Source organism: Aythya fuligula, chromosome 1 (assembly GCF_009819795.1).
Source record: "Aythya fuligula isolate bAytFul2 chromosome 1, bAytFul2.pri, whole genome shotgun sequence".
In the NCBI taxonomy this organism is placed as follows: domain Eukaryota; kingdom Metazoa; phylum Chordata; class Aves; order Anseriformes; family Anatidae; genus Aythya; species Aythya fuligula.
In genome coordinates this window covers 24,040,134-24,067,725 of record NC_045559.1, presented here as the reverse complement: position 1 = coordinate 24,067,725, position 27,592 = coordinate 24,040,134, and the positions used below count along the sequence as shown (strand labels likewise).

The following is a 27,592-nucleotide window of genomic DNA, read 5'->3' as shown; positions in this document are numbered from 1 at the left end:
GGCCATGTGCAGACCCCACAGCTGGAACAGCACTCATCCCCACTTCTCCTGAGAAGCTGCAGAGCTACTGCAAGTGCTTACCGCTCACATGAACCTCAGTGCTCACTGATGCTTTCAAAACCTCAACAGTTAGTTTACGATGTTATTCATACTTTCCCATATACACCACATACCTTAATTCTAAAAGATGTGCATGGGGAGGTGCCAATGGCTGAGTTTCATGGTACTCAGATTTTCACAATATTGTCTAGGTATTTATTGCTACACCAAAGCCTTCATTTAGAAGAGATCTACCAGTATAATCCTCCAACCAGAATCCATACTTAATATTTATTAATTATTATTATTATTACATACTTATTAATTACCGGGGCTGCTAGAATACAGACTGTAAGAAGGCCACATCTAGAGTTGTAACAACTCTGAAAGCTATTCTTAAAAAACAAAACAAAAACAAACAAACAAACAAAAACAAACAAACAAACAAACAAACAAGTAACACTTGAAAGGGCAGGAATAACTAGACAAAGGTCAGTTAGATGGAGTAGCAGAAGACCAAATAGTTTGTACTCAAAACTGAAATGACTCGCATAAGCCACCAAAGAGAAAGATTAAAAGGGTTTTTTTTGGTAAACTTTTAGAGGAATTAGCAGCAGAAAAACAATCATAATACTCAACAGACAATTGCCAGACATCTGGCAGAGCACAAACTATCAACTCTCACAGTAATGGATCTGAGTGCTTCTTAGTCTAACTCCATCACAAAACTTGAGAAAACAATAGTTAGTCTGAAATTATATTATCAGGCTTTGTGTGTTAAATATATGTTTGTTGAAGTCATTCACATTCATATTATAATACAACTTGAGCTAAAACAATGTTCTTCTTGAGCCTTCCTCAAATATAGAATGTGTCCACACACTGAGAATTCTGGCCTGTAACTATGGAAGCACTCCTGCAGAACAGGGCATGGCATGTCTGCTATCTCTCTCCCCCTCCCTTTCACTAAAGAAAAGAACACGAGTGTTGGGAAAAAAAAAATAAAATACATATATATATTTGAAATAGACAAATAAATAGATATAATTCTGTTCTGGGTACTGATTAACTTTTACTATTTCCCTGTAGTATGAATATTTATTTTATAAATGTTTTCAGAACCAATTTATACATACAATGAGTTAACCAAACCCAAGGAAAAATATGACAGGTTGCCTCATTTTATGATCTAAAATAAAGTATTCAAAAAGTTCCAAACTGCTTATTAATCAAGAAGAGTAGTTATGTTGCTTAGGGTATAAAACACCATTCATACTACGACAGACCTTTGCTAAGTTAATTTTCTAAGTTATGAAGTTTAAAACTGCTACATTTTAATACACTAGAAAGCACAACTCACTAGCATTCCATGCTTGGCTCACTCCCAAGAAACAGTATTTTCCAACTAAGGTATCATAAACACCATGCAATCCAAATACAGCTGCACAGAACACTAGCAAGGCCATGCAGAGCTGACATACAGTCAGAAGGTTATTGAAGAATACACACGTGGAGTCATACATAGAAGTCATCCAGGTTGGTGTAGTAAAGCTAGGCATTTGTGGAAGATTAAGAGGCAAACTTGGAACTTTTGGAAGAGCTACATTAGGAAGACTGTTGCTGATGCTCCTGTGAAGAAATAAACAATGTAGGAATACCGTAAAAAAATAGAATATTTAGAGGACAGTGGGGGAGAGCACCTGATTAGAGAGAAAGCTCTAATTTGTACAAAGCATGAGCTTTGTACTAGTCTTGTAAAAAACACTTACTTGACAGGTTGCCACGATTCTTGTTCAAGACCTCTGTGAATGGACTGGGCAATTGATGATTCCATGAGATCAATGTAGCGGATGACCATGGGAACAAAAATTTCTTGCAAGTGCTTGTGAAACTTTCCATTGCACAAAAATGCTTTAAAAAGAAACAAAACACAAACAAAACCATCAGGCCTTCCCATAATTTATTTTCCTATAGGAAAGAATATCTCTTAAAATGTTTTAGAACATAAAAGCATTTTAAGAACAAGTACATATAGTGTCACACAGCTTGTGTAGGAAGCACTGTTCATAAAAAAAAAAAAAAAAAAAAATCTTCATGAAGATTCTGCAGCATATTTTTCAATGTCACTGTTATGAAAATCAGGCACATACCTAACTGTTTTGTCGAGCCAGAACACTTTTTCATCTTTTTAAAATACACTTCACTAAATATAAGCCTTAGAAATTTTGTTCAATACTTAGACAAGACAGAACCAAGAGAAAAGAAAAAAAAAAAAAGTATTTGAATATAATTCAATTATTTTTATTCTCCTTATGTCAAGGGCAACAGAGGTTACAATAAACCATTCTAGCTTCAATATGCTATGTGCAAAAATATAAAGATATACAGCCTTTCCTTCAGAGAGCTTACAGGAAAAAGGCAGTATGTGACATACATGTAAGAGTGTTTGGGGCATTAAGAACAGTTTACCCATCTCCTCTGTGCTTTCAGGAACCAGTGAAGTCCTGAATCACTGCCCATACCTACATACAACGTGTTTCAGTATGCCTGTTCAGCATGCCAGAGCCCACCATTTAAAACCCACCAACTATTTAAAAGAAATGCTGCAAACTAGTTGCTTAAAATGCTTAGGGAAGCTGTTGGTATAAAACATTGAGAGGTTTTCTCTTGCTTTTTGAAAGAAACAGAGATGGCTGGTGGGGGATTCTATAAGCATGAAGCCTTTCTCAAGAGAAGTAAAGCAACTACAAGAAGTAGAATATTACCTGCTTCACAGCCAGGATTTACTGCATGAAAAACTGTATGCACAATGTAAACTGAAGACCTAAAAAAAACCCACCTAAAAACCTAAAAATAAATTTGCCATCACCACTGCTCATCCTGATAGCCCTTAAAATGCTCTGTAACAAAGCCTTACCCTCATTGCGTCTATGTATGTCCTACCGCACCAAGGGAGTATATCAGTTTCATGTTTTGAATGTCTGTGTTCACCTTTGAATCCTATTATTAGGACCCATAAGGATATTCCCATGTGTCATGTAGGCAAGCTGAGCCACAGGGAGACATTTTCATAGTGTTGGAAGCCCTTATTTTCTCCCACCCTTATTCTGCTGTTTTAAAGTATTGTGTGCCTTTCTTCAGCTTTTTCTTCAGCTCAGTGAGCAGGTACCGTCTCTAGGGAAGGCATTTGTATCTTTCCTTTATGGCTTCTGTGTTTCTCCTCCCACTTATTCCTACTGCCAGACTTCTCACTTGGCATGGACAGGTACTTCAACTGCATTTTGAGGAGGCTTCCTCCACTTCCTATGAATTAAAAGGATAGATCATGGGGCTCATAACCAGGGATCTCAGATTCATCTCAGTAATCTATAAAACCTTCTTGTTCTACCACTAGTACAACTCCATGTATAACATATAAAAATAATTTCTGCTACTTCCAGAAACTCCTTTATCTTCCATTTATGAATGATGTTCACCACGGTCTAAATCTGAGAGAGATGGAAACTATGGAGAAAATGTGCCATCAAGTTTCAGTTCCCCATTGCTACCTGCACTGCAAAGAAACACAGTGTCAACATTCAGCATGTCTGGACACTATTTTGTGTGTGTGTGTGTGTGTGTGTGTGTGTGTGTGTGTTTAAAATGATTTTAAAAAATGAAGCCAAGAACTATTTTCTTTAAAATATCCTTGCAGTGATGGGAAATTACATATGAATCAATTTTCACCTAAAGGGAGAAGATTGGTAAGATAAACTCCCTCTGCATTTGGCCACCTACCTCTCTTGCTAAGAATTTCAATATTTTTAGCTAATTTCAACCATATTAGACATGGGGGTGGAGATCTCCAGAATATGAAGTTTCATGAAAACAGGCAACTAGGTAGCAGACAGAGATTATTAGAGTTTCCACTGAGAAAAAGGCAGTGGCATAAGTTTGTCTCTTATTAAACACCTGAGAATCCACCCTGGAGAGCACCTACGGGTCCATTACAAACATGCTCCATTATTTACACTGCTCATAGAACTACTTGCTAACTAGCTAGTTCTGGCTTACTTAATTGTGTATCAGTCACTCCAAACTGTTACTTTTATTTTATTATATTTATATATCTTAAAATTGCAGCATCTGTGACCAACAATAACAACAACCTAGAAGAATTTGGATATTAGCAGAAAGACGTGGAAGCCTGCCCACATGCTGCGTGGTTCACAGTAAACAGTGGATGAGCACTGCCTTTGAGAAACAAAAGGTGGCTGGTAGCAAGCTATGTATAAGGCTGATTTCTCAAGGCTACTTTGAGCTTAAAAACAACAAGAAGAATACAACCGTGTCAATTAAGTCAATATTGCTGCTTTATAGCGAATCAGTTCAGCGCTGGCATTAATCAGGCAATCACAGCTACTTGAAGGGATGAGCCTGTAGTTTACTGTTTTCTGAACACACCGCTGAAATGCTCTGCTACCAGACCTACTCAGGGAATTACAGTAATAGAGCCTCATGGGCAGGAGGGCAGATCTTGTTATTCAGAAGTCAGAATGAAATTTAAAGAAGTCACAGGCAATAAAAGCTGTTCAACTTAGAAAGCTGAATCATTTTCCTAACATCCTGACATCAATCTTTGCAGGGAAATGAAACTATCTAAACTGATGCCAAGCCTTCTCCTCCGACTGTGCCTCCGAGTAGATCCCTCTGTGGGCACACACACACAAGCACTGTCGTGGATCAACAACTCTGTGAGCATTCTGTTTTCCCAGGGTTGAGGACATGGCAGATCCAATTTACCCATCTGGAGATCTTTGTCAAGGATTACTGCAGGGCAGGGAAAAAACCTCAGAGTGCTGGGGTAATTGACAGAGCCGAGTATCATCATCAGACTCATGGCACTCTACCCTATGATTAGAATTGATCTTACCAAAAGGTACCACCTGTGCATCAAAGCAGATGGGAAACAAGAGATCCTTGAGGAAATGCCACACTTCAAATCCCTCAACTACCACTTGTCTTCAAAGCTATGTAGCTTAATTCTCCATTGTCTTGTCAATATAGATGCCCCACATGCTCTTCATATGAGCCATCTCATATTCACACAAACAACAACAAAATGAAAGCCTATGCCAGGGAAAGGTAACATGTACACAGTATCAATGGAAAATGTATTGCAGGAACAGAAACATCCCACATAAATAAATTCTTGAAATACAGTACAATATTATATTATTCAACCTTTATTTATTATGTGGTTGAAATATATTAAAACATGACATGAGAATACCAGAGGTGAAAAGTATAGCATAATGACACAGCACTGGAATGAGGTTTCTCCTGCAACAGAATCTATTTTTCTTATGTACCTCAGAAGCTTTGGGGCTTGTTTTCATTTTAGGCAAAGCCTGGGAGTTACCCTGGAGCCAGCTTAGTAAGCTGTCCTCAAGAGCTTCTGCAGAATCAAGGGAAAAGAAGAATGGCACAGGTTATCACAAGCCTCGTTACTAGTGGCAAAATTAGCACTTTGGCAGACAGTTTATAATCATCCTGCTCTCTATAGGATTCTTGGGAGGGCAACACTTGGATTTCCTGGCACATTTTAAAATCCAAGTTAAAAATAGTAAATTTCAAGAAGGAGGTTTCCTTGGAACTCCGTGTTCTATTTGTAGCAGTTGAAAGTCATCCAATACCCTGAAAGAAGAAAGATGAGATTTCTATGTATTTCTTGTTTATAGTTCATTCTGCCTCCATAGAGCTTTGTTAACCAGTTACTTAAATTCTGGCAAAAACTGCATATGTCTCAGCTTATACACTAACTGATATGTATTTTGCCATTTTAAAGAGACAATACGTAGAGGCAAGCTGTAAATTTGTTTAAGGAGTAAAATTTTTCTCTCAGAACTTTGGCAATAAAACTGCAAATAATTTCATCTTTACAAGACAAAGAGACACAAACAGCTTATTGGATTTTTTTTATTATTATTTTTTTATTTATTTTTTTTATTTCAAAGAAGCTCCTAACAGGACTGAGCAAAAATCCTAAATCCCTGATCTGAGAAAAGAGTCCCACTACAATTAATGCAACATGTAAGCTTTGGTGAAAGGTATCTCTGTGGATATAAAGTTTGCCTTGATTATCTTGAATCCTAATTGTTCTCTATGTCTATCCTGTAGTTTAATACAGGGGCTATGATGATATACATAATTTCTAGTATAAAAGTGGTGCAAAGCCTGTAACAAAGAAGCAAGATTGTGCTAGTTTTGGTACTATTTGCCACTATGCTACTACCAACAGCAACACTGGAAAAAAAAACTATCAGAGAATTCCCGTTTTCAATCAGTAGTCATGATAATGGCAATGTGTTCCAAGAGGCTAACTCTCAAGATGTTTTTCTCCTAAGTCAGCTTTATCAGACAGGTGTGCCATGGTTGTGTTAGAACAGGTACACATGTATTTTGCTGAGTGACATTTGATGGAAAACAAAGGTTATGAACTGACTTCATAATACTTCTAGTTTTGACTGATTTGTGCCAATGCTTATCACAAAACACTAATGTGATAATGCTGAGCAACAGCACATAGCACAGTGTATCATGTCAGCATATGACACAGCTAAAGTTCAGTGACATAAGAATGGAAAAAAAAACAACTTGGGAAGGAGTAGAATATTGAGATATACAAATTAATAAATCTCTAAAGTAAGCTAAAAATAGAAACACTTCATGGAATTATGCACATGCCAGTAAAAGATCTCTCTAACACCATCTTAAAACAAAAGGAATTGACATCTGTCTTTCTTGAAGCACTGAAAAAAAAAAAAAAGATTAATCTGAATAATTAAATAATCACAGAAAGTAAATAGCCCTCTAAAGCAGTCCCTTTCATAACGTAATTTATAGGCTCAGTGGAGAAAAAGTAAAGTCTTCATTACAGAAAATACGATACAGTCCTAGGAAAACCATATCTTTCTTCTACTAATATAATTGCTATCATAGAGAGATATTGGGCACTGTTATCTCTTACAATTTGCAAAGCTTTATACAGTCAGGCACAATTGTGTATGAACAATACAAACTTTTAAAATATGAATTATGAAAGCAACTACACTATTTTTTTCAAACCTCTAGATTTTGAAAATTCACAACAGTTATCTACAATCCTACCTCCATAGTATGTGCCAGTTTGTTAACTTTTTGTTAGTTGTCAGAAAAGCTGAAATATTTTGTAAGACAGGAAGATCGTACAGCTTCCTCATTTTTTTTTTTTTTAAGTAGTACTTTGGTTAGACTTAAAACAATGGAAAAATAATCACTGATAACTCTGAACTCTTAATTTTTTTGTGGAAGAAGGTCAGAAAAAATGGAAAAACTTAAAGTGACTCAAAACGGAGACCTCCATAATGGAAATGTGAAGAAAGCTTCAGTCAGGACTTCCTCCTCCTTTTACTTCATGAACAGTTACATACTGTATTGGAAAATGTAGTTTCTTCTTATTGTAAAATGAATACTGGCTTTGAAGTATTTGGCTTTAATCATGTATGATGTTCTGTATTCTATATTAAATAACACATTTGATTTATTTGATCTTTATTTAAAGACTACGCATTTTCATTCTTGCAAAAATTATATTTTAGTGACACAGTTATATAATCACACATGAAAGTTTGCTTTAATGCTGTAAACGTTAGATTGTTTCTTTATCATTTGGAGTTTGCTTATGTCAGGTTTACATGAAAACTGACTCCTGCATTGAAGACTTTGAGCTCATTTAAAGCTCTTGAGATAGAATAACACGCAGGTGTCAGTCCTCCAAATTTCACTGAAGATTAACCTAATATGCAATATGGTGACCTAACAGTTCTTCATTTGAAAGAAATCTGAAAAGTAATCTCTGATATAGCTGGAGAGTGAGAATAACCCAGTGGGACTTCCACCTCTTCATTTCCTAATGAGTTTTTTGATAATGAGAGGTGACTTTGCCAGTCACTGTGGGCTCTATTATGGCTAATTTACTCCACTTCACTCTCCTTGTTAATTATTAACACTAGCCTTTTTATCCTCATGAGGCCACATTCCAGTTTTTCCCTTTTTAGATTTTTTCTAAATCCATCTTTATGTGATAGTTTTCAGGAAAAGGTTTTCATTTAGGGTAAAACCAGAATTATTTATTTCATTTTGGAAGACTGTAAAATTGATTATATAAGCATGGGGAGCTATTTCTAATGGCTTTAACGCACTTGCAAGGTGAAAAGGATGTTAATTAAAGAATAAGTACTGTGGTTATATTTCACTTGGGAATTGGTTCTTGGTAGAATGATCACTTGCCACTTGCTAACATATCCACCGATTAAAAGGTGACTAATTTCCATGGTTGCTTTCCAAGAGTTCTGGGGAAAAGTAGGGTATAATTTTCCAGATGGCTTTCACTTGCCAGAAACTGTCGTTTACTATATCTATTACCATTAGGGGATTACTGAAATTGGTATACAGGTGTGACATATAATACAGCAGTCATTTTTTTATCGTTCAGTTCAGGCTTTACAATCTTGCTAATAATTACTTTGACATGAAAAAGTATTTCTCCAAGTTTTCATAAAATGTCTTTCTCAAGACTGATTGAATCATTAAGCATTATTATACATGTAATTTTTTAAGGAAAGAAAAATCAGTAGCCTACCAGCATCACAGAATCACAGAATCACAGAATTTCTAGGTTGGAAGAGACCTCAAGATCCAACCTCTGACCTAACACTAGCAGTCCCCACTAAACCATATCCCTAAGCTCTACATCTAAATGTCTTTTGAAGACTTCCAGGGATGGTGACTCCACCACTTCCCTGGGCAGTCTGTTCCAATGCCTCACAACCCTTTCAGTAAAGAAGTTCTTCCTAACATCTAACCTAAAACTCCCCTGGCTCAACTTAAGCCCATTCCCCCTTGTCCTGTCACCAGGCACGTGGGAGAACAAACCAACCCCCACCTCGCTACAGCCTCCCTTGAGGTACCTATAGAGAGCGATAAGGTCGCCCCTGAGCCTCCTCTTCTCCAGGCTGAACAAGCCCAGCTCCCTCAGCCGCTCCTCGTAGGACTTGTTCTCCAGGCCCCTCACCAGCTTCGTCGCCCTTCTCTGCACCCGCTCAAGCACCTCGATGTCCTTCTTGTAGCAAGGGGCCGAAAACTGAACACAGTACTCGAGGTGCGGCCTCACCAGAGCTGAGTACAGGGGGACGATCACCTCCCTAGCCCTGCTGGTCACACTGTTCCTGATACAAGCCAGGATGCCGTTGGCCTTCTTGGCCACCTGAGCACACTGCTGGCTCATATTCAGCCGACTATCCACCATCACTCCCAGGTCCTTCTCTGCCTGGCAGCTCTCCAACCATTCCTCTCCCAGCCTATAGCTCTGCTTGGGGTTATTGCGTCCCAGGTGCAGGACCCGGCACTTGACCTTGTTGAACTTCATGCAGTTGACCTCAGCCCATCGGTGCAGCCTATCCAGATCCTCCTGCAGAGCCTTCCTACCCTCAAGCAGATCGACACACGCACCTAACTTGGTGTCATCTGCAAACTTACTGAGGGTGCACTCGATGCCCTCGTCCAGATCATCGATGAAGATATTAAAGAGGACTGGCCCCAGCACCGAGCCCTGGGGGACGCCACTAGTGACTGGCCTCCAACTGGACTTGGCTCCATTCACCACAACTCTTTGGGCCCGGCTATCCAGCCAGTTTCTAACCCAACGAAGCGTGCGCCAGTCCAAGCCAAGAGCAGCCAGTTTCTTGAGGAGAATGCTGTGGGAGATGGTGTCAAAAGCCTTGCTGAAGTCAAGGTAGACTTCATCCACAGCCTTTCCCTCATCCACCCAGCGCGTCACTTTGTCATAGAAGGAGATCAGGTTGGTCAAGCAGGACCTGCCTTTCATAAACCCATGCTGACTGGGCCTGATCACCTGCTTGCCCTGCAAGTACTGCGTGATGACTCTCAGGAGGATCTGCTCCATGAGCTTCCCTGGTACTGAGGTCAAACTGACAGGCCTGTAGTTTCCCGGGTCAGTCCTCCGGCCCTTCTTGTAGATGGGCGTCACATTTGCTAGCCGCCAGTCAACTGGGACCTCCCCCGATCGCCAGGACTGCTGATAAATGATGGACAGTGGCTTGGCCAGCTCCTCTGCCAGTTCTCTCAGTACCCTTGGGTGGATCCCATCCGGCCCCATCGACTTGTGCACATCCAAGTGCTGTAGCAGGTCACCAACCAGTTCTTCATGGATAGTGAGAGCCACATCCTGCTCCCCATCCCCTTCCACCAGCTCAGGGTACTGAGTATCCAGAGAACAACCGGTATTGCCGCTAAAGACTGAGGCAAAGAAGGCATTGAGCACCTCCACCTTTTCCTCATCTCTTGTAACTAAGTTTCCCCCCGCATCCAGTAAAGGATGGAGATTCTCCTTAGTCCTCCTTTTTGTGTTGATGTATTTATAGAAATGTTTTTTGTTATCTTTAACGGCAGTAGTCAGATTGAGCTCCAGATGAGCTTTGGCCTTCCTAATTTTGTCCCTGCACAGCCTCGCTACATCCTTAAAGTCCTCCCTAGTGGCCTGCCCACTTTTCCAAAGATTATAAACCCTCTTTTTTCTCCTAAGATCAAGCCACAATTCTCTGTTGAGCCAGGCTGGTCTTCTTCCCCGCCAGCTCGTCTTTGGGCACGTGGAGACAGACCGTTCCTGCGCCATTAAGATTTCCCTCTTGAAGAGCGCCCAGCCTTCCTGGACCCCTCTGCCCTTCAGAACCGCCTCCCAAGGGACTCCACCAACTAGTGTCCTGAGCAGCTCAAAGTCAGCCCTCCGAAAGTCCAATACAGCGGTATTACTGGTCCCCTTCCTGGCCTCGCCAAGAATAGTGAACTCCACCATTGCGTGGTCACTCTGCCCAAGACAGCTCCCGACAATCACATCCTCCACCAGTCCTTCTCTGTTTGTGAAGAGAAGGTCTAGCGGGGCACCACCCCTGGTAGGTTCACTAACCAGCTGCGTCAGGAAGCTATCTTCCACGCTCTCCAGAAACCTCCTAGACTGCTTTCTCAGGGCTGTGTTGTGCTTCCAGGATATGTCAGGGAAGTTGAAGTCCCCCACGAGTACAAGAGCTGACGATTTCGCAACTTCTGTCAGCTGCCTGTAGAGTTCCTCATCCGTCTCCTCATCCTGGTTCGGCGGTCTATAGCAGACCCCGACCAGGACACTAGCCTTGTTGTCCCTGCCGATCCTAACCCAAAGGGATTCGACCTTGTCATTCCCAGCCTCGAGTTCTACAACCTCGAAAGACTCTCTAATATAGAGAGCCACACCACCACCCCTTCTGTGCTGCCTGTCCCTTCTAAAGAGCTTATAGCCAGGCATTGCAGTACTCCAGTCATGAGACTGGTCCCACCACGTCTCCGTGATGGCAACCAAGTCGTAGCCTGCCTGCTGCACGATGGCTTCCAGCTCCTCCTGTTTGTTACCCATGCTGCGTGCATTGGTGTAGATGCACTTCAGCTGGGCCATTGCCTTATCCTTCGGCCTTGCCATCGTTCCCCCTGGCACAGCCCCAACAATCCTAGCTTCAGCCCCATCCCCCTTCCTACCTGGTTTAAAGCCCTCACAATGAGCCCTGCCAGCTCCTGGCCCAGGATCCTTTTTCCCCTAAAAGGTGCTGAGTAAAGTGCCCCATGATCAAAAAACCCAAGATTTCTGCGTTGGCACCAGCCCCGGAGCCACGTGTTTAACAGGTGGGCTTTCCGTGTCCTCTCTGAACCCCTCCCTGCCACCATAGGGATGGATGAAAACACCACCTGCACTCCCGCTCCATCCACTAACCAACCCAGTCCCCTAAAGTCTCTTTTGATAGCCTTGAGGCTTCTCTCTTCGATGTTGTCACTGCCCACCTGTACTATCAAAAGAGGGTAATAATCAGAGGGGCGTACCAGGTTGGGAAGCATGTAGGCCTTCCCTTCTTTGCATATAAGGACAACCTCTGTTTGTTTCTATTACCTCTGTCAGCTTGGAACCAATGCACAAAAGAACACAAATGACTCAGTAAGGTAGTTAAAATTGGTGCCACAAATCCTTCTTTCAGGATTACTGAAAAATACCTCCACAGCTTTCAGAAACCAAAACCTCAGAACATCTAACTTCTTTTTGACCTTTGCACTCCATGAGTATCTAGTACCATTTTAGTATATCATTACAGTCAGAACCACTTCATTATCCAGAAACTAGGAAGGATTAGAGGGTCTCACTATACTGTCAGGATTAGCCATGTAAAAAAAAGCAATCACCACTGTTATTTTAAAATGCAGCTGACTATGGAAATAGTGGCAAGCACATACTACAGAGTAAGGTCACAGAAATTTCCAAAGAAAATTGCATCAGATAAACTGGTGTCTGTTCATTTCTCATCCAAGATGTAATTAAATACACTGCTTAGGACTATGTCTTTGCTCCCAAACCAAGTTTTATTCAAATAATGTAGTTTATGGGGAGAACGGTATCCTATATCAGCATCACTGAAGCTAAGTGAAGGTGCTGAAAACACTGGAAGAGCCAGTATGCTTGCAAAGGCGACATGAATTTGCAGATCTGTAGGCCTTAGGCTTGAGGGTAGCTTTCAGTAAAGAAAGTAGAAGCACCTCTTTGAAGGTGCTCTTATGAGTTTCAGCTTCAGAATGGGGCAACAGTCTGGACATGGTTGCTTGTGGTTAGCACTTCCTAATAGTAACACCATGTTAACCCCATTGGTGTACTCTTTTTTCTTTATTTTATTTTTATTTTTTTAATGCCTAATTCCCACTGTGTCCTGAGCATAGACTTCAGATTTTTAGTCTGGATTTTAGACCTTAAGCAGATGGTCTGACAGCCGTTTAAAGTAATATATGTGGAATCCACCCTGCAGGAGCCTAACTCTTTTACGAGATCTACCCCACAACTGCATGATTCCTATACCCTTCTGAGCAGCTTTCTAAATCAAGTTTACATTACCCACCAGCATGGCAATTCTGTGCAGTTTCTTTGTCCAAAAAGGGATCTAGACCAATCATTTTCAAATATCTTAAGTGAAGAGAAATACGTTTTCTTTACTAAGAGAACACGTAAAAAAAAAAAAAAAGAAATTATCAGGAATACGACATTTTGTGTGTTGCTATGTGTAAGGGTACAGAAACATAATTCATGAAAAGAGACCTCTAAAACTGTATGTTAATGTTCCAATGCTCTGCCCTAGACCATATCCAATGTGGTGCAGGAACAGTGACTCTCAAGAATTCTGTTTAAGATTCAGCTTTAGTTTAGTAGCCCTGTCCACTTGTCCCTTTCTCTCCGTGAAAGTAGTCATCTATCGTGTTACAGTGATCTGGACATTTGCTAGTTGCTCCATTTCACGATATGGTGCTGTGCCCAAGAGGTACTATACTGAAATGACCTAGATATTTCAATAAACACTTGGCAGCTAAGGGTAACAATATACAATGATAAATAACAAAGGTTGCAATATGTGTCGCCTTGGAGAAAAGCTCTTGAATACTATTTTCCATTCTTTCGGTCACACAGTTTCCCTACACGGAGCTAAAATTCTTAAAAGCTATTGAATTTTCACAGACATGAAATAATTTTTCCAGGAAGAGTTAAAATTGATTGTTTGTATCTGTAATAATAATAAAAATATATATCAAAATTAGGAATAACTTCAATAAGTGACTAGAAATAATAGCATTTGAATCTCTATAGTAATAATAATAATAATAAAAAAACAGGTAATTTTCTCATTTTTAAAAACTAGAATATTAATAAGCATGTAAAACAACACGCTTTTTTTTTTTTTTTTTTTTCTCTCTGGTGCTTTAAAATGCTATGATTTTTTTTTTTTTCCGTGTAAAATAAGAAAATAAGGTGAAATTTGATGTTTTAAAAATAATATCTAAACAATTTTCTTGGTTAAAAAAAAATAAATTGGCTCTTTGAAGATAAATTAAAGCAAGTTAACAAATTTTGGTCACCAACTTCAATAATGATACAACAATACACAAAGTAAAAACAATACTGATTTGCAGTTTGTATCTTTCCCCATTTATGCTATGCCTACAACACCTTTACAAACATAATAACTGATCTGAAAGTAGTGCATATGACAACTTAGAAGGAAATATTAACTACAATTTTATTTAAGCAGTACAGATCAGACTTGAAATATTAAATACCTATTATGCTACTTGTACATCATTAATTGAAAACAAAGCAAAATTTGTGATATTGAATGGTCGCCAGAATAAGGAATTAAATGGTGCATGGATAAAGAGAAAATACCCAAATTCCAAAAAATGGAGCACCAAGATACAGTGGTATTATAAACATGGGCACTGATACTTATTTTGAGAATTATATTAATTAGAAACACATTTCTGGGGTGTGGGTACATTGGAAAAGTCTTATGAACACAGCAAAAAAAAAAAAAAAAAAAAAAAAAAAGATCTTACTGTCATTTCTGAGGGAGTTATTCAGCAGTTGGAAAAGTGGGAAGCTGTCCCAGGAGTCCTGCGGCTGTGCTTCAAGTGCTGAATCCATATCAACAGAATAAAGAGACAAAAACTTCTCTGCATGCTCAGCCAGTAATTCTGGCCACCAAGCAAATGCCTGCAAATGTGATGAAATAGAATTACTCAGCACAAGTAACAAAGAGATGTGTTGGATCTATAGCAAAATACATTTGGATATGTCACTGCTTGTCCTATCTTATTCAGAGTGTCTGAAAGCGCCAAAGTGAAAAATGTGAAAATATTTTGTAAAATCTTGCATCAATGTTATAAGAAATCAAATTGATTTCACTGGGAAAGAGGATAGAACAAAAATGTAAAACAAATAAAAAGCAACCTTTCCACCAAAAAACTTGCCAAGCGCTCCATTTGAAAAGGACAATAAATCACAGAATATCCTGAGGCCAGAGCAAAAAAAAAAAAAAAGACAAATGCTTTTCATATGCTTTCCTTGATTTCATTTAATTTTCAAGCTATACATAATCAGATTAGTTTATTTTTCATTTTTCATTTAATTGACGTATATGTATACATTTTGCCCTCATTTCTTAATCAGAAGGGATGGTTTGAATGCAAAGTATTATTCCTTGAAGGTCTTGAAGGTCTCTACTAATTTTCAGCACCTTAAGAACATGTTAAAAATGTTGGTAAAAAAAATAAGATTCTTAGGCAAACTTAGATTAAAAGATGAAATTGTGAAAAACAGTGCATCAGTAAGTAAAGCCTCCACATTAAAGACTGCTTCATATGTAATTCTTGTACCTTTTTACTGTTGTTCAAATCTAGGTTTTGAAAGGTCAGTATTGAAACTGAATCAGAGGGAGCTGTGAGCCTGGAGTTAAAGATGAAGGTGAAGTGAGCTTATGAAACAAGATGAGTATCACACACTGCTGAGACTGTTTTGTTCAGAATTAATGAAAACATCTGAAGGTGAGAAATACCTACGCATACTAGATATAGCTTTTGCTTTCAGACTTATTCCCCTGTCTTCAAATAACTTGTTTTGAATATTTTTGAGTTACCAATATGGGACGTATATAATTTGATCTATGCAAGTGCTGAGTTCCCACGACTTCAAAAAAGTCATAGAAATACTCACTTGCATTTCTGAAATGCAGGTCCTAGGTATGCAGACTTTATCTACTCAGGCCCAAAAGGCATCGAGTAAGAGATAACATTTGAAAAATTGTCTACAAATATGTTCCTGCCTCCTGGACTTTCTGATGGTCACCTATAATTTATTTTTTGGGTGGATGATTGCAGCTTAAATGGAGAAAAGATGAATTGGCAAATGTTTTAAAGAAATGTTTGGTGTCCTGAAAGCATCACTGAAAGACACTTGATGTGTTGAATTGTCAAAACTTAAGGATGCTGATTGACAACACAGTGAAAAGGACAGATGAAGCTTCAAAAATTTTGGCAAGAGTTTAAAGTGTAGCCTTTTCCTCAAACTGAATTGTTTCTCGTTAGTAAATCCTGCTTCAACGGAAGCTCCTTACAGAAACATTCTTAACCTAAAAAAATAACGAAATGCAAAGAAATAAAGAAGAAAAGTATATATACTCATTGCCAGGAGTCTCTTTTCAAAATGCTTTTTAAAAATATTGCCAACAAAAAATCAAAAGAAACAACCCAACCCCAAATCAGAGCAAAACAGCACATTCTCTTTCTATCTTCTTCCCCTTTGCAAATGACACTTTGAATGAATCCAGGTGGAAAATCTTCTGATCCTCTCCAAAACTACCCATCACTGCTTAGGCAGCAAGAACAAAATAACAAATACCGCAACTAAGATGGTTGTTCAGTCATAACGGGTAATATGAAAATAGGCTAAAGGCAATTAGCAATTGGTGACACATATTCTTAGAGAATAATAGCACTGACCTGATTAAAGGAAGATTAAAGTTTTGAGATTATAGAAAGACACAGAAATGTGGCGATACAACACCTGACATAATCAGCACAATTTATGCTACACATTCAATGCACTGTTCCATGCTCTAAATAGTGAATAATAATGCTTAGTTCATTGTAAGTCACATACCTCTCTTCCCTTTGGGAATCCCAGAAATTTGGAAGTGTTGTGAACAAAAAAAAAATCTAGTATTAAAAAGTGTGACAAACTGTTTTAGAGATTACCGATTCTTTTCATCAATTGCACCATCAAACACTGAACATTTACTTAATATTACAATGTGAAGTCACCATATTTAGTTTTCAGTTGTACGTAGGGAGCGTATAATTTTTGTGATCTTTTTCTCATATATATTTTAATACTGAAATTCTTCATGTTCTATAAATGTCAGTAAAATTGAACATATATTACATAAAACAAGGAAGGGGAAAATAATCTTAAAACTATCATTCTTTCCAGGCTGTCTTAGACTGAAAACTTTTGCTGAACTGATTTTTCTGAAGGCACATTCAATATATTTATCCTTCTGAGAAATACCACATCTCTGACTGCAATAGTATGGAAAGTAATCTTTAAACAGAGATGTTCAATCATATGCATATCATTTGATCTGTTTCTTTTGTGGTCTTTTCCACAGAAGTCTAATATTCTTATATTAATGCAGTTCCTCAAAAGACAAAGACAACAATATATATATATTATTAAGTAATCATTACAGAGTAACACAGTGGCAACAGTAGTGTAGAACAGGACCTCCAGGGAATTCATTTCAAATCATTGAAACAGCTGTTTCTTCAATATAGGATAAAATATCTGTAACAAGTTCACACATGACAGATGTAGGCTAAAAACTAGATTCCATAGTGTGATATTAAACCAGATGTTTTGAATGATCATATTTAGAACTACATATACTAAATCATGTTTATCTCTTTGTATATTTTCCTCAAAAATATTTATTGATTTTTTAGAACATTTTAAAAACAATTTCCTGAACCTTAGAAAAATATATAAATTAATTAAATGTTAATAATATGTACAATTATGTTTACCTGGTCAAGTTTATTTTTGTAGTACCTTGATATAAAAGGTGTTGCAATTCTAAATATTCTAAATATTATGGTTTCTGTATCACAAAGCAAAAGATTTGAGAGTAAGAAACAGTAAAACTGTTCTGTTTTATATTTCCTACCTTATAATGCTATTTTTAAAAGTGCAAGTTTAAAACAATTACTTTTCCAGAAGAGCAATCTGAATGTGATTATTATACCTGTCATTATTTTAATCTTATAATCGAGACCTAAACAGCATGATGTAAACTAGCATTGAGTAACGTTTTCTGTCTATTTTGAACAAGAGGTGAAAAGTTGGAAGGAACAACTGTATAGGGCTATGAATGTTTTCCATACCATTTCACCACCTCTGGCACAAAGATGTTTTCTCTATTTTATGCTCTTTAATTTTTATTTCTGTACCTACAATACATTCAAGTGATTCAAGTAGATTATGTCACTTCACTTTTCATAAGCTTCAAGTCCCTTATTCCTCTGTAAATGTGAACTGCCTTAAACATATGTCAGAAAGTAAAGCTAAAATGTTTCTTGACAGAAATGCTTCGCATCAGGAGAGAAAAAATGAAGGAACAAACCATTCTCTACAGTTACAGCCTCACCTCTGAATGATGTTCTTCATTTTGTTGCAATACTTCAATACAGAGTTCTGCAAGGTGAAGAACCTCTTCCAGTTTTCTAGCAGGTGTTGCTTGGTTCATGGCCTCTATGTGAATATAAAAAACCAACCAAAATTGCTTCAGTTAGAAATAAGATACAATAAATATGTTTGTCTGTAGTAAGATAAAATGATGTCAGAAAGGAATGGGGGTAGTACAAAGTTACAATTTTTTTTTGTAGTATAAGCAATTTCACATGTTGAATACAATAATTTAATGTAAGTAAATGCAGCTGAATGCCCAGATCAAGAAAGAGAAAATACTTACTTCACAAAGAATTACTGATCATTATAAACATTATCTGATTTAATATGTGAGAACTAACAGGTGCATCAATGTATTAGATGCTCAACTTCTGCAACAAGCAAGTTCTAATTCTCTTCAAGGTCGGAGATACAAAGACAGCAGACACTCGAGACCCTTTTTGTTATTGTATGCTCAACACAATGCCATTCTCACTAGATGACTCATTACTGTCATCAGCAAGATTCATGCATTTTGCAGCAGTGAAAAATTCCAAACATGTTTTATCTAAATAAGACACAACATTTTAGGCATATTTAAAAATAAGAAAAGTGCAAAACAATAATTGTTCAAATAACTCATTTCTACCTGCTGTTCACTAATAAGATTGAATCTAATCACTCAGTATTCAGTAAAAGGTAGCACTATAAAACACACGCTATGACAAAATTGATGCAAACCGACCGAAAACTCCAAATAAAAGAAAACAAGGAGAAATGCAAAAGTTACAAATGACATGAGGATCATTCATTATAAAGAACAGATTTTAAAAAGAAAGCAAACAACAAAGGTAAAACAGATTTAACTAAAAGTCTTTCAGAGCAATTAAAATCACCTTAGTTTTAATTAAAAAAAAAGTCATAGGGCTACAGGAATATCACAGGAATAGTCATGGGAGACAAGGGAAGAGAATAACGGAGATTTCTACAAGCATAGATTAATTACTGAAAGTAATTTTTCCAGCTACATACTTTTATAGCTTGGAAGAACATCGGTATTAGGTATCTGAGGCTGCTTATTCAACAAAGCTCTTCTCCCAGATGACAAACCATGGGATGGAATTATGACATACAGTATAGTCTTATCTAAAGTATTTTTAATTATCAGGTGGGTCACATTGAATAGGTTTGCAGTTGACTTATGAAATTGATAACACAAGGCGAGGGAAAGTCTCAGGAATTCTATTTCCTTGTTTTCTGTGCATAGTCACAGATCACATGAATAGTGATTCACATGAATACATGCCATCATATGCAGAAATTTCAGCTGATATTTTTTCCCAATTCATGCATTCATCATGACATAGAACATTATCAGATTAATTTAAAAACTTACATGATCTCCTAGCTGTCAGTAAGAATATCAAACTGCATACACTAAATATGTTTAAACACTTAACATTTCTGGCAAGTCAAAACAACTTTTCAGACATCTTAAAGGCAGGTGACCTTATCCAATTCTTCAAGGCTAACACTCTGATGCACAGTACCTTTATGAAACAGAGCTTTAATGCAATTTTTGAAGAAACAGTGCATTCGAACCTCCAGCAAACACATACTTAAAGGTGACTATAAAAACACATTATCCTAATGCCAATAACAAAGCAAGCAAATTAGGTACTGAAGCAACTACAAACAAACCTCAAAGCTCATTAAAATAGACCACATAAGCAGACTCATTCATATAATATGATTTCCAAAACCACAGTCTAACTGAAGAAAGGGTTTTTGTATGAACATTGACTAAGCACAAAACACACACCAGGACACAAAACTATATTCACTGTGTCAAGATCATGGTTATTAATATTTTACTGAATTTACAAATTTGATACTCTAGAACTCTTTATGTGAGTATTACTACGACTATATTAACGTATAAACTAAATGAGTTTAGAAAGGACTGGTCCATCCCCTGTCAGGTTATAGCATAAAGGCTACTGTTTAGATTCAGTCTTAAACTGTTTTCTGTGTTTATCCTGGACAGAAATTGCTGTTTCTTCTAGTGTAAGCATCTTCCTCTCCATGTATACATAACAATTAATACATTGGTATCAGTATCATCGATGCTAATAATTGTTAGGAAGAAACCAGTAATAGTAATACAGAGCAAGACTAGAACGTCTGATTTCAGCATAAACAACTCACTTTATTACAAAGTCAACCTGTTCTTTATAGCTTTTAGCATTAACTAAACAAGCAAAATAACTGCATTCACAGTTGTATTCATTTCTAATGACATTAAACAAGTTCTAAACTATTAAATATATAGAGATAGATTTTTTTTTTTTTTTTTTTTTTTTTTTTGCATTGGAATAAGTTCGCTTATTCCATACCTGGAATAAGTTCAAGACAGCCTAAAAAGGTTATTAAACATACATCATCAGGGAGAGCTGGAGAAAGACCAAAGACTTAGTAGCTAACGTAAGATTATCCTGAACCACACTTATGATGATATCATGAGGAAGAGAAATACAGGCTCTAGGAAATATTAATTCAATTGAGCTAGCACTTGGAAAATACAGAGATTGTCTGTGTTGAAATGATGAATTTAAATCAGAAATGGCGTCGAAAGGATAAGCAAAGGAGTTTTTTTGTTTCTTGGTTGGTTAGTATTTTTATTTTAAAGGCATAAGAAGTTTAATAAAATGAAAGATGAGAGTAGATCAAAAGTGCTCCTATATATCCATCAGATTGATAAACACTATGTAAAGAGAAGACCTATTTACTATCAGGGATGATGCTAGCATCAAAACAAATCAAAGAAATTGCAAGGATTCCAGTCATTATAGGACTAATGTTCAGTAGTTTTTCAATAGGATCAGTATGTTGAGGAGAAAGAAGAGGTTAAGAAACTGGAATTTTCTTTTGATGTGAATATGGTAAATTTTGAAATGATGTTTCATAGTAGGAATACCTAAAATTGTGGGAGAAATTAGTCTTAGTGAATTCTAGTCTCACATTTGCATGAAATTCTCCATGTACTTGGAAACTACTTTCTACTAATTAAAAACATGCAAATTACTCTTGATACTTCATACAACTTTCAATGATATTTTTAAAATCATTATTTTTCTATCATCAGATTTGCTGTTAAGAAAATGCAGTAACTAACTGCACTCGTTCTTCATCATTGGACAAATCTGTCTAATTTTGTGGTTGTCTGATTTGTTAAAGAAATAATCTATACGGCAATTTTGTGTGGATGGTATGTGCTTTCCCACATTTCACTTAGTCTTCATATAAAGCCACTTTTTCTGTACATAAATTACTACATCAGTTAGTCTTTTTCACTATCTAATGACATTTATCTTTCCAAAATCTTGTAAGCATGGGTTTACAGACAGAATTTATATGAGTGTATAAACAAGTGGCCATGAACTAATTTGAGAAAAATGAACTAAATAGTAACTTTAATTTTTTATTTTTTTTTTTAACCAAATGGGTAGTATATTTGAAATGGGAGTACCAATAAACCATTATCTGGAAGTTTTAGAACACCCAAAACATCACAATACTGTGTTTGTCTTTATAAGTGTAAAAAAAAAAAAAAAAAAAAAAAAAAGATAGAAATCAGTGTTGTCAGTTTTCATTATATTTGTCATGTCTTTCTCCCCACAATTACTAAGGGTTGTTAAGATGTGTTTACACTGCTCAAGCTAACAAGTTGCTGCAGGAGTCGAGTCAGTAAATACGCTGCTTGACATCTTTTAGAAAATAAACAGAAAAAGCCATCAATCATCTGTTTTCTGCTTCACATTCTGCCAAAATGAAAAAGCAAAACAGGCTTTGCGAATAATGGATGCTTTCTCAAGTAGACATTATCAGTGAGTCACATAAGTACCAAGGAAAAAATGTTAAATGAGATAAGTTAACTGAGTAAAAAGCTATTGAAATGAAAAGGTGACTGCTTCATGGACAGATGGAGTTTAAGGCCAGAAGGGACTGTCAGATCATCCAGTCTGACCTCCTATGTTACACAGGTCAAAGAACTTCTCACAGTACCTTCTTCACTGAGCCCAGTTTGTCTGAAGCCTAATTTATACTTGCTTTCCAGAAAAGATTTCATCTTTGAAGACAACTCACTTTGCTTGTTCACTCCTTTACCCCTCAGCATGTAAGCGCCATCACTGTTAAATGTGTGTGTTAAATTTCTCATTGGCATTTGCTTGGCTTTGGCTCTTTGGTCTTACTATGCCTTTCTCTGCCAAGTGAAGAGACATTTCCCTTCCTGTTTGTTTTTCCTCTGTGAAGGTGTTCTGCACTCTGATATAAGCCACTTATCTTTAAGGATCTGAATCAACAGAGTCCTTCAACTGTATGCTTTTCCCATCATTAAAAATATTTGTATCTCTTTTCTATATCAATTTTTTAATAGATCTTAAAAATATTGACTACAGGATGACTCAAGTACTAAGCTATGCCAGATGTCCTCACAACTTTACTCATGCTGCCTTGTTCTGCCACATCTGGGTACTGTGAGCTTGACAAGCTGCTTGTCTGCTTTTACCCCAAATGCACTTCAAAATGAATGTCTACCAGGTACAATCCCATATTCTGTATGTCCTGCATTCCTTTTTATGCTAGGGTTATTATTTTACAGTATGTACGTTTGCATTACTTATATTAGAACATATTTGGCTTGAAAGACTTAAGGTTTCCAAGCACTCCCAATCACACCAATGTTTTGCTATCATTACTTCCCACAGGGCTTTGCATTATCTGTACATCTTTAAGCTAAGATTTTACATCTACGCCCACTGAATATGAAAATGTGAAATAGCATTGGGTCTAGCACACACACAAAAAAGTCTCTTCTAGAACTCTGTTGATATAGTGGCAATTACTGTTTGATGTGCAATTTCTTAGGTCTCTCAATTAACCTCTTCTTAATTCTTTTAATGCTTACTTTACCAATGTTGTATTGTGCTATTGCTTTTGTAAATGACTGATATATAATAGCAAATTCTATGCTTTATAAAATTCCATCACAACCTTGTTTTGTATTTCCAAGTGTTCTTGCTTAGCCTTTGAGACAAGAACCATGACAATTAACCAGGCTGAACAGCTGAGCTCTGTCTTTCTTGGTGGGGAATGGAGTGAGGAAATCTGTCTTCCCAGCAGAACCGCTATGATACTGATCAGCAGGATGGGATCTGCTACAAGCAGGAACAGTGACAAGGAGAAGGTGCTCGGGCAGTACTATTATCCAGATGATGACTGAGCAATCTCCTAATTAAAGAGGATTATTCTCCTCACTTATGAATACCGTGCAACAAGCAGGTTTCTGTTTCTGGTCTGGTGGTCTAACTGCTGTGGAACAGCATACATGTATATACCTTACTCATTTTCCCAGTCTAATATTTCATCCTTCCTCCTTTTCTTCCAACAAGCCTATTCAAACCAAGACACTCATGACAGCCAGGTTGTCCCCACACCACAGAATCTTCTATTGACTAATGGTAGGGATACTAGAAAAAAGACAAGTAATCATGTGATGTTTAAGAACAGCTCCTCCTTTGGATCATCACTTCCTGTCATGGCCATGGAAGCTGAGAGAGACCCTGAGTTCACAATCTCAATGAGCCTATTGGTATCACCACATCCAGAAAGCTAGTTGGTTCTGGAGACTTCTGTGCTGCAGCTTAGGATTTCATTCATTTCATTTTATGCCGAACTGTAATAGACCATCAATTTGCATTTTGATCTTTTATGTATGATAATTGACATTTGTTTTGATTTTCAGTGGCACTGTTACACTGGTCACTGGCAGAACTCAGCTCTTGTGCTACTTAACATTAATGTTAAGTATCAATCAAACCTGGAGAAAGCACAAGTTGTCCACTGACATACAGGTTTAAGCACCAAATAATGCATTTGTATGCATGCACCAGAATTACACCCACAAGAGGGAAAATAATGCGATGACTGTGGGCAATTATAATCATAGAATCATAATCATAGAATCACTAAGTTTGGAAAAGGCCTTCAAGATCATCTGGCCCAACCATCCCTCTACCACCAGCATCACACACTAAACCATGTCCCTAAGCACCAGGTCCAACCTTTCCTTGAATTCCAGGAACCACTGTTCCACCACCTCCCCAGTGACTCCACCACCTCCCCAGGCAACCCGTTCCAATACCTGACTACTCTTTCTGGGAAGAAATGTCTCCTCATTTCCAACCTGAACCTCCCCTGGTGCAACTTGAGGCCATTCCATCTAGTCCTATCATTAGTTACCTGTGAGGACAACCCCCAGCTCCCCACAGCTTCCTTTCAGGTAGTTGTAGAGAGCAATAACGTCTCCCCTGAGCCTCCTCTTCTCCAGACTAAACAACCCCAATCAAACTCCTTCAAGGATGTGCAGTGCACACAGCAGTGTATGCCTGAGGAAATCTTAGAGTTTCTGAAGAAACACTGCCTGTCCAGATATTCTGCAAAGGGACCTAAATTATATGTACTTCTTTCCAGATCCAATTGTAGTGCATGGAATCTAAATGAACTCTCCTTTATTTTATACCAACTCTCTTGCTATAGTGCATGGCTGATTCACTCTAAATCAGAGCCTGAAAGTGAATTCATACCAATGCAGAGTGACAGGGAAATGCAGAGATGACAGGGAAACCCTGAAGTAAAAGGCCATAATATAATTTGATAATAAAATGCATCATAATTTGAGATGTATGAAGCCAATTCTGCTCCAGTAGGGCCAGCTAATTCAGACTTTTTGACATGCAAAACCAGCAGTGCTGCTTCCAGACTTGTAACAAAGGGAGTACAAGTGACAATAAACTGGAGCTAATTTATACTACTAGACCTGAACTGACTCTCCAGAGTTAATCTGCAACTAGGATAATCCATTGGCAGATAATTTAGATTTGACCTTGGTGGATTTTCTTGAAAATTCTCACAGAATTAATTCTGCAATAAAAAAGTAAGGAATGGACATCTGGGAGGACATCCTATATTTTTCTGATTAAAAAAGAATTCTAGCCTTATATAAATAATGGAATTTAGCTTTAATTGTGAACTTGAAACTAGTCTTTCCATGATTGCTTTCTAAGAATTAAACAGGATTTTAAATTCTGGAGACAAAATAGTTTTAAACTGTTTGTACACAAAAATTATGAGATTTGTAGGAAGTTAGAGTTTACATCTCCTAGTTTATAACCTATTGTTTTATAAAGTGAGTGACACTACAATGTTTTCAGCTTTTTCAAATTTATTATCATATTCAATGGAATTACCTTCACGGAACAATCACATTTCTTTACAAAAATGAGAAACTATTGCTTCATGTGAAGCTGGGGGAAAAAAAGAAAGAAAAACAAAACAAAACAAAACAAAAAAAACCAACATGAAATCTGAAGAGGTAAAATCAGTAACAAAAATTCAGAGATAACAAGAAATCTCATTTTTTAATTACTGATCAAAGTCACCTAATTTATGATGCTTTGTGTTCTGGTTTTGGAAACACAGATGAGATACTAGCACTTGGTATTTTGGTATTTTCTTCCTTTCCTTGCTTATAATTTCTCTTCAAAGGGGGCAAGAGCTAATGTTCTTAGCACTTTCTGTTCCCGTGGAAGAAAACTCAGAGGTAACAAACATGGCAAACTGAAGAGCTCCATGAATTAAAGGAGCTGAATAATTGACATCCTTGTGCCAGACAACTGGCACTTGAAAGTGCAGACTTAGTTTTTCATCAATCTAATAATTTTAAGAGTCTAAATTTCCGAATTGTTACTGAAAGGTGACAAGAGCAAACCTAATGCTTACAGGTAAAGAGTGAGGAAAAGTGATGATGACGATTAAAAGGAAATTTGAAGAAATGACTAATTGAGGACACACAATGAAAACAATAAAACATATTTGCAAATGTAGTTTGCACTAGACTTGTGCAGTGGCTGTTCTTGATAGGATATTTTCAAGGGAAAGGAATTCAGTAGATCTCATCTATTCTGACTTTACTAAAGCATTTGATACAGTGCTTCATGGGAAGACTACCAGTTAAGCCTACAAAAATGAGGGTTAAAAAAGAAAATGTGTGTTGGATAAAAAAGCTCCCTCAAGAGAAAGGCTATGGGTAGTGTTGAGAAAGAGCAAATAAAGGTTTCTTGAGGAGTTCCTTGAGGATCCACTGTAGGAGTGAGCTTCTTTAATATTTGCACCGATGACTTCAGAATAAATTTTAAGAATGTGCAGGTAACAATGTTGTAAAACACTGGCAATAGAGAGCAAGGTCAAAATGCAGTAACAGAAGAATTGGAGAACACCAAAGAATGTGAAGGAAAAACAAAATATAGTACTTTAAGAGGAAGGGCAATGCACTTGACAAATGAACAGCAGTAAACATTTGCTATAACTCAGCAGTTGGAAATGATCAGCCTATGCAGACTGGATTGTATTAACTTTTCACAGAACAGCTGTGTGCCACAAACCTGATAAGGACAGGAAAACACCAGCATTTCTCAAACATATTACATTAAGCATTTATGGTTGTATTGGGCTTATGTGGCAAGGGTTTGGTTTTGAGGGGGCTGAAGGGGTGGCCTCTGTGAGCAGAACCCAGCAGTTGCCCCGTGTTAGATCAGAGCCAACTCCAGTCGGCTCCAAAAGGGACCTGCTGCTGTCCAGAGCTGAGCCATGAGTGATGTTGGTTGGGCCTCTGGGACGGCAAATTTAAGGAAGGGAAAGAACTGCTGCACAACAGTAGATGGGAGAGAGGAGTGAGAAATGAGAGAACCAGCCCTGCAGACACCAAGGTCAGTGAAGAAGGAGGGGGAAAAGGTGCTCCAGGCGTCCTGTGGCCCGTGGAGAGGCCAATAGTGGAGCAGGCTGTCCCCCTGCAGCCCATGGAGCAGATCTCCATGCTACAGCCTGTGGAGGAGCCACCGGTGGAGCAGGTGGATGTGGCCTGGAGGAGGCTGTGGCCTGTGGAGAGGCCCTGCGTAAGCAGACTATAGGCCAGAGCTGTACCTGTGGAGAGGAGCCCACACAGGATCAGGGGTCTGGGGGGAACTGCCGCTTGTCCAGGATGCGTACTGGAGCAGTTTGCTCCTGATGGACACACTGCATGGTACCGACCCATATTGGAGCAGTTCTTGAAGAGCTGCTGCCTGTGGGAAGTCCTCGCAGGATCAGTTTGGGAAGGACAACTTCCCATGGGAGGGACCCCACATGGAGCAAGGGAAGAGAATGAGGATGAAGGAGTGGCATGGTGGAGCTTAGGTAGCCATTAGTGTGCAGCCACCAAACTGGTGCAGATTGAGAACTGTGCAAGGCATTTCATGGACATGACTTTGCACAGTCTCCAATGTTCAAGGCTCAATTCAAACT

General features: G+C 37.9%; 1 protein-coding gene across 2 annotated transcripts in view; it reads right to left on the bottom strand.

Annotated features, from left to right (window-relative positions):
* CADPS2 (calcium dependent secretion activator 2) overlaps positions 1-27,592 on the bottom strand; it is a 315,329-nt gene that overhangs the window by 49,739 nt on the left and 237,998 nt on the right. The window contains exons 17-20 of one of the 2 annotated variants that reach the window (XM_032193226.1): positions 18,171-18,274; positions 14,527-14,683; positions 1,809-1,950; positions 1,549-1,668 (exon numbers count right to left, since the gene is read on the bottom strand). In XM_032193226.1, coding sequence (XP_032049117.1) covers positions 1,549-1,668; positions 1,809-1,950; positions 14,527-14,683; positions 18,171-18,274 — 523 coding nt within the window. The remainder of the gene's footprint in view (positions 1-1,548; positions 1,669-1,808; positions 1,951-14,526; positions 14,684-18,170; positions 18,275-27,592) is intronic. The other variant, XM_032193218.1, reaches the window with a different exon arrangement.